The sequence below is a fragment of the Salvia splendens genome, chromosome 13, assembly GCF_004379255.2.
Source record: "Salvia splendens isolate huo1 chromosome 13, SspV2, whole genome shotgun sequence".
Classification (NCBI taxonomy): Eukaryota; Viridiplantae; Streptophyta; class Magnoliopsida; order Lamiales; family Lamiaceae; genus Salvia; species Salvia splendens.
Genome location: NC_056044.1, coordinates 17,264,211 through 17,272,791, shown reverse-complemented (window position 1 = coordinate 17,272,791; position 8,581 = coordinate 17,264,211). Strand labels below are relative to the sequence as shown.

Sequence of the window (8,581 nt, the reverse complement as noted above, 5' to 3'; positions counted from 1 at the left end):
TCATCCGAGAGTTCTCTCCCCCCTACATTGATCTTGTGAATGCGCATTCGTAACCTCTTCTGTTTTTTTTTTAATCAAACACCTTCACGGTGGAGGGTTCGTGGGTCCCTCATCCCTATATTTCAAAACCAAAGAGGATTACAATCATGAAGTACAAAAGGGCCGAACAATCTAAGGCTATGTGACCAAAACTATTTACAAAACACACTAGGACAATTAAACCACAAGAGTAGGGAGAGGTCGTGCCAAAGCTAGTACGACACCTGGGTACTCTACGGCCCTCGGCGCTTTCACTTCACGTGACTATCCTCGAAGTCAAAGAGGTAACTCGGTCGGGTCCAACAATTGCCGGAACTCACCCATCGCCCCTTAGGCTAATGTAGGGCGTGCCCGACTTTTCAAGATGGATGATTGCACGAAGTAACCTAGGTGCTGAGTCTTCCGCGATGGTCTGGCGAAGTGTGGCTTCAATTCCCAATTGAGCTAGAAGGGCTGCTGCTTTGTTGCCAACGTAGTGGGTGGTGCTAATTCGGCTATTGCTCTCGGCCATCAAATGTCGAATGTTAACCATGAGGTGCCGGACGTTGGCTGGTCCCCATTCGCCTTTGTTAATCAGAGGCGGGGCTTGTCTCGAGCTGGTCTCGACCCATGTCCGATGGCCACAGCCTCTAGCATGGGAGAGGTCCCGGCAGATCATCTCCAATTCCGCTTCGAGTTCGGACTTCGCGGCCAATGGTGCGAGGAAGGCCGAGACAAGGTTGCCGTGAGGATTCCGAAAGATGCCTCCGCCACCGGATCGACCTGTCACCTCAATGTAGGCTCCCTTGACATTAAATTTGATCCATGGGGGGTCCGGTGGCTGCCATTTCGTGACCATGACTCTCTGCTCCGGCGGTCTCGGTCTTGGGGGTGTCGCGACTACCCCGGTGTTATTGACACCGACAAAATGTTTCGGTCGAAGCCGTTCCCCTTCCACAAGCCGTTGGATGTGCAACTGAACTTGCCAAATAACACTAAACGCCTTGAACCGAACTCCATCATGTCGGCTATTATTCCTCTCCGCCCAAAGAAACCAAAAGATGACGCAAGGTAGAACCCGGGCTAAGTGCGTTTTTGCAGTTCGATTGGATCTCTTTCACCATTTATCCAATCTCGACGGGATGGTGTCTGCCTCGAGGATGGGCTCGCTGCCGTGAACCATTCGTCGAAGAATCTCCAGACTCGGATAGCCCCTTGCCCGCTGACAAAAAGATGTTGTAATGTTTCGACCCTTGGGTGTGAGATGCATTAATGACACTTCGAGGCCAAGCTAATGTTCCACCATTGGAGCTTGGCATCAACCGGGATCCTATTTGGGATTAGTCTCCACATAAATATTGACATGGATGTTGTGAGGCCTTTGTTCCAAATGTCCTCGAGGGCCGGGATGATAGGCCGGCGGGTGCGGTTTGTGTCCCATGCCGAGGCGACCGTGAAATTGCCATGCCGGGATAGGCACCACCTCGGGACATCATTACTCCCCGAGAGAATGGGGACGTTCAAAATATTCTCGGCGATGTGGGGCGGGATGCCAGATTGGCGTTGGGTCATTGTAATCCATGCTTGATCCCACTGGCCGTCGAGCCAAAAATCTGAGACCCGCGTCATGGGGTTTCCCCTCGTGTCAATACAGCTCTCCCTTAGAGGTTTATCCCCGAGCCAAATATCATCCCAGAACAGTGCTTTGCCGTCACCAATGATCCATTGGATATGGGCCTGGGCAAATGGCCATGCCGAAGCCAATATCCTCCATGTTGGGCTGCTTCTACCCCGAGACTGCTCCAGTCAAAGGGGACTTTCTTGGTGCAATATTTGCTATATAAGTGGGTGACCCAAAGAGAATTCTGTTCCCTAAACCTCCACCATAGCTTGATATTGAAGGCCTTGAGGACATCTTCAAAGCGTCTGATCCCTAGCCCGCCTTCCGCTGTGGGGAGGCAAACTTGCTCCCAACCAATCCAGTGAGTTCTTTTCTTCCCTTCAACCGATCCCCCCATAAGAAGCGTATGATTTGTTGCTCAAGAAGCTTGAGGGCCCCTTTGGTCGGCTCGATGGCTTGAAATACATGGATCGGAATAGCTTCAAGTGTACTATTGATGAGAGTAAGCCTCCCACCGAATGAGAGGTGGCGGTGGGCCCATCCCGTGATCCGTTTTGAGATTTTGTCTCGGAGGAAAAGGAACATGTCCGTTCGCTTCGCACCTTTATAAATGGGGACTCCAAGATAAAGGAGGGGGAACGTACCTCTAGAGAATCTCCCTTCTGTTTCTACAATGGCCGCATGTCCTTCATTGTTCTCCATGATGAAAAAGTTGCTCTTCGTTAGGTTTATCAATTGACCCGAGACAGCCGTGTAATCATCAAGGCAAGCTTTCAATTGTCGTAAGCAAGGTGACTAACCTCAGTGCTGGCCCGGGTAGATTTGAAAGTCATTTCTTTCTTCCCAAGGATCAAATTGTCGAGGGCTCTAGATAAGTAGTCGGCGGCATTAACGAACAGGGTCGGTGAGATGGGGTCTCCCTGTCGCAACCCTCTGGTAGACTTAAAGAATCCCGTGGGCGCACCATTAACCAAGACCGAGAACCAACAATAGCCTATGCATCTCTCCACCATCTTGATCCACGGCTCGGGAAAGCCCATTTGCTTAAGTACTTTGGACAGAAAGGGCCACTGAACCCGGTCGTTGGCTTTCGCCATATCCAGCTTAAGGGCAACATTTGGTGCTGGTTTGCTACGATAGAGCTCATGGAACATTTCTTGTGCAAGGAGGACGTTGTCGTTGAGAAGCCTTCCTTTAACGAAACCACTTTGGTTTGGAGAGAGAACCTTTGGTAGGAAGGGGGTGAGCCTAGACGTGAGGATCTTCATAATAATCTTGTTTGATACGTTACATAGGCTGATCGAAAAACGTGTTCTAGAGAGAGATGCTCTCCCTTCTCTCTAGCAATTCCCCCTTTTGAACGATAATCCACCTTTCGACCACCCCCCCACGCCGACCTTCCGTTCATCTCCACACCTCACCAACCTCCTTCCAACTCCCCGGTTCGGTTGGTGTCTTCACTCTCCATCAACCATGCCGGAACACCCACCGGATCCTCCTCCGGGGTCCGAGGAACCCCGTACCATCTCGGACCAGCAAATGGTTCTCCGTGCGGCCGAGGCCCCTCCCTTGGTCCAGCAAATGACGTTCGCGTCGGAAGAGGCTGCCTCCACGAGCCTTCCCCCCAAGAAAATGGCGAGGAAAACTTTGAAAACGAAGGTGAAAGAGAGGAAAAGTACCCCAGCCCCTCCCACCAAAGGTGATGGCCGGAAAAGGTTTGTACTCTCTCCCATGCCGGAAGACAAGCAACTCCGGAAGAAGATCGACTTTGGGGCCGAAGGTAGCTCTCCGGTTGGAAGCCCAAAATGCAAAACATCCTTTTTTCCGGCGAGTCCCGGCCGCGACACGAAGGTGGTTCCACCCGGGAGTGAGGTCACTAACGTCACCTATGTTGAAGAGGATGAGAGAATTGCCATTGGTCTAGACTCCGGCGACAATGCCGGCGAGATTACATCCCCCGTTCAAATTTCCGGCGAAATTCATGACGCCGGCGGCGGTCAGCCGACCGTTGGAGCAAGTGATGACTCAACCTGGTACGCCTCCCCAACCCCCCTTGCTATATCACGTGATGCACAACACCCCATGGTGGAAGGAGTAGTCAACTTGCCATATATGGATAAAGGTACAAAATCTCTTTTGGAAAGCTCCTTTGTCCCTTACCAACCTTGTGGAGGTGTCACATGTGCTGCAAATGGATCCTTGGGAGACACAATAGTCAGCAACCCTGATTTGGCAAAAGAAACAAACTCTCTTTTGGAAAGCCATATAATTCCTTACCATCTTGATGAGTCACATGGTGCTTTGGTTGATGGGTCCGAAATGGATGGGAAAAAGGACAACATTCTTCACCTTGCCTCCATGGACATGGCGGAAATGCTAGACAACATGGCGGCTCAACCTCTTATTGCCCCTAACAAGTCGGAGATTGAACACCCTTCGGTTGAGCTAACTCCTCTACGAGTGACGGCCAACGAATCACCGGTGCCAATGGTCTTGGAGTCCTCGACACCTTCCTACGAGGATTTCCCTCCTCTTGAGAGGGGGAGAACCCGTAGACTCCGGGACTCTTTTGAAACTAGTCGACCCCAGCCCGGGAAGGTAGGAAGTTGGTCGAAGCCTATCTCGGGTGACCATCTATCCCATGTCTTCATGGGACGTGGTGAGGACTCGAACGACATCAGCCGAACCCCGAACTCGGAGCCGAGGGGCATTCTAACGGTGGGACCCGCTGATATCTCGGCCACTGTGGCCGTTGAAGGCGTCGAGGGAGCCTCGAGCACGTCGGGTACCACGGGCGTCCCGGCCATGTCGGCCATCCCGGCCATTGCGGGAGTCTCGGGCACGCCGGGTGTATCGGGTGTCGCGGAAATGGGAGGTGTTTCGGGTGTATCGGGTGCCTCACGAGTCTCGGGCACGGCGGGTATTTCGGGTGGCTCGGGAGCCTCGGGCACAGCGGGTGCATCGGGTGCTGCGGAAATGGAGGGTGTCTCGGCCAATTCGGTCGAATCAGGCACGTCGGGTGCACCGGGTGGCGCGAAAATGGAGGGTGTCTCGGGCGTCTCGGGCACCTCGGGAGCGGCAAGCGCATCGTTTGGTATGGGGCCGCTGGAGATGAACCACACGAGATGTGTCCCGGAGAAGTCCCAAATTAACCCCGGCCAACCAAGCAGGGACTACACGGCCAAAACAGGAGAGTTGCCGAACAAAACCATGAATGGCTCGAACCAAGCTGGGTGTGGCACGACCAACCCGAAGCATAATCAAAGCCCAAAGACCATGGCGGACCTGCTCCGGGGAACACCAAATACCGAAGGGCCACAAGTCTTTGTGCCCGAGACCATCCCCAACATTGGCTTTGCATCCACCTCGAACGGCATCCCGTCTATCTATTTCTCCGGTGCCGAAATTCAAAAGGTGGCAACCAACCTTGGCCATGCAATCGTTGGTAAGTTTTCGCACTCTATCCCATCATCCCTTCAAATCCAAAAAGCTCTTGATCATATCAAGTTTAGTCGTGGATTTTCATGGAAGTATATTAACGCAAAGCATATACTTGTTCAATTTGAGGATATGGCTGATTATGCACGGCTTCTAAGCGGGCCTAAGGGCACCCCGGTCTGGTTTATCGATAGACATCCCATGAGAGTCTTCAAATGGTCTCCGGATTTTGACGCCTATTGTGAATCTCCCATTGCGGCTATTTGGTGTAATCTAATTGGCCTCCCGATACATCTTTTTGATCAAGCTGCCCTATTTGCTATCGGGAAGCTCCTTGGCACACCGATCCAAGTGGACCGAGCGACGGCCAACAAGGCCCGCCTATCCTTTGCACGCATGTGTATTGAGATTGACATTACCAAGCCGCCCCCCGAAGAAATTATCCTGGATATTTGCGGACGAGAATTGGTGCAACAAGTGAAGTGGGATAAAATCCCATCTTATTGCCATGAATGTAAGCATGTAGGCCATACGGGCGAGGTGTGCTATGCCGCCGGGAAAGGGGTGCGACCGCCGAAACGGAATTATAATGTGGGAGCATCCAAACAATCGCAACACGGACAGCAAGCTACGAAAGGAAAGCAAGGACAAATAAATCATAACAGTGGCAACAAGGATGGGAACCAACAAGGAGACACCTTTGGAGATCTTAGCGTGGTGGTGGCCGAACCAAATGTGGATAGTGTGGATGATCACGAGTGGCGAGGGCCGGACATTATGGGCAACTTTCGAGGGACTCACGCTCATGGCGCGGGCCCTACCTCGATGGTCGCGATGGGGAGTGATGGCTCGGACCACTCTCATCCGAGTTCCGCGCATACCAGACATGGCTCGAGGGACGATTGCTTTCCCCTAGACCCGAAAAGAAATTTTGTGGATAAGAGGAGTGATTTCACGTCGAGACGAGGAGGGATGCGAGGCTCGGGGCGACATCACGCGACTTCGGGCCGAGATGCCCAAAGAGACCGAAGCCTTCTTAGCACCAACCAATACTACTCGCTAATGGCTAGCGAAGAATTCATGGGAGAAGAGTTTGAGAGTGCTGACCTTGCGGATACTCTCATGATTGAGGGAGGCGAAGGGGCAACGGATCAGCCCCGGCGCTCCAAGGGTGAACACAAGCATGCTCCCAAGAGTGACCAAAAGAGTGCATCCCACGGAGGCCCTTCATGCCTGCCGGGTATGAATTCCCACTGTTAATTATGTCATGCAATTTGTTGTTTTGGAACGCTAGGGGAATCGCCAACGCGACGACCCAAAACGTCCTTAAAAGATTAATACATGCTCACTTAATTCATTTTCTTGCAATAATGGAACCACTTACCTCACCCAACCCGGAGAGATTCTCGAAGGCCTTGGGGATGGTCTTCAAAGGTTCGAATAGTAATGGAAAAATTTGGGTTTTTGTGGAGGAAGGGGCGGATTTTGAGATTAAGGAAGATTCGGATCAGGTCCTACATGGCTCCTTTTCGTCCCCTCGCTTGGCTCACCGCATTGCATTATCGGCGGTCTATGCCAAATGCTCCAGGGCCGAAAGATACCCACTGTGGGAGAAAATGAAGGATATTGCTCAACTCGAGGAAGGAGCCCCTTGGCTGATTGGGGGAGACTTTAACACTATTCTGGCATCCCGAGAAAGGGTCGGTAGTAACACAAGTCGGCAGGCCGAGATGATTGACTTCGCTAATACCATCGAAGACTGTAAACTCCTGGATCCGGGCTTTGATGGAGCCGAGTTTACTTGGGCCAAGAACGGCCTATTTGAGAGACTGGATAGAGCACTGTTGAGCGAGGCATGGGCGGGAGTTTTTGAGACTACTAGGGTGACGAACTTGCCCCGAGTTGCATCGGATCATGGGCCGGTCCTCGTCAAAAGCACTCTCCCGAGCACAAACCAAGGAGGTAAAGCGTTCAGGTTTCAAAATATGTGGATAAGGCATGAGGGATTTTTGGATGTTGTCCGGCAAGATTGGACAAGCCCAACCGAGGCCGGGGGTCTACTCAACTTACAAATCAAGATGGCTAGAGTAAAGAAAGCCCTTAAGCGGTGGAATAAAGAGGAGTTTGGGAATATCCACGCTAATATTAAACTTATGGAAGAGGACATTGCCGCGGCCCAAGAGGCGTTTGAAGAAAGGCCGTCGCCGGACAATAGGACGTTGATCAACAAACTCATTGCAAATTATATCCTCCTTCTCAAAATGGAAGAGGACTTTTGGAGGCAAAAGGCCACCCTCCGATGGCTTGCGGAGGGAGACAAAAACACAAGGTTCTACCAAAGTTGGGTAAAACAGAAAAGAATCCGAATGCGGATCCATAAAGTTAACGCCCATGGCCGAGAGCTTACTGAAGAAAATGAGATCAAGAACTCGGCGGTTGAATTTTATCGGAACCTCCTAGTGCCCGATCCAATGGAGTTAGCGGAACCCGATCTTGGGATTATCCGACCTCTCCCTCCCTCGGCATGTATGGAAGGCTTGACCACTCCACCCGACGCAGATGAGGTTAAGCTAGCCGTCTTTGATATCTCTGGAAACAGCACGCCAGGGCCCGATGGATTCACGGCGTCCTTTTACCAAGCTTGCTGGGGGTGTGTAGGGCCAGATGTGGTTGAGGCGATTAGACAATTCTTCCAGGGGGCTTTCCTCCCGAGGAGTATTACTGCCACTAGTATTGTCCTCATTCCCAAAAAGGAATTACCGGAGGCATGGGGAGACTACAGGCCCATTAGCCTTTGCAATGTGATTAACAAAATCATCACTAAGATCCTAATGAAGCGACTCTCTCCGCTCCTCCCGGAGGTCATCTCCCCGAACCAAAGTGGCTTTGTTAAAGGCCGGCTCTTAAATGACAATGTCCTTCTTGCACAGGAAATGTTTCATGAATTGCCACGGTGTACCCCGTCTCCCAATGTTGCGATCAAGATTGACATGGCCAAAGCATATGATCGTGTACAATGGCCTTTCCTCCTTAGGATTCTTCGATGCATGGGCTTCTCGGAAACGTGGGTCTCCTTGATTGATAGGTGCATTGGATCATGCTGGTTCTCAGTTTTAATTAATGGTGCTCCGGCGGGCTTCTTCAAGTCCACCAAGGGCCTAAGGCAGGGAGATCCCATCTCCCCGGCTCTCTTCGTTATTGCTGCGGAATACCTATCTAGGGCCATTGACAAAGCTATCCTGGGCCATAAAGACATGGTCTATAAAGCCTCCCGCCGATGCATGGAGATAAGCCACCTTGCCTATGCGGATGATATAATCATTTTCACCCAAGCAGCCGCGGGGTCCCTACGGAAACTCAGAAGTTGTCTCGACGAGTATGCGGGGGTCTCAGGGCAGATGATCAACCTCTCCAAGAGCAGCTACTACATTGCCGAGGAGCATGGACGTTGGGCGAACTTAATTCAAGCAGAAGGAGGCTTCACCCGAGGTACCTTCCCCTTCC

The 8,581-nt window shown here is 51.8% G+C and overlaps 1 protein-coding gene across 1 annotated transcript; it reads right to left on the bottom strand.

Moving 5' to 3' along the window:
* Positions 1-355: 355 nt before the first annotated feature.
* Positions 356-877, bottom strand: LOC121760611. The gene has a single exon (XM_042156252.1). The coding sequence runs from the start codon at positions 875-877 to the stop codon at positions 356-358; it is 522 nt and encodes a 173-aa protein (XP_042012186.1).
* Positions 878-8,581: the final 7,704 nt, after the last annotated feature.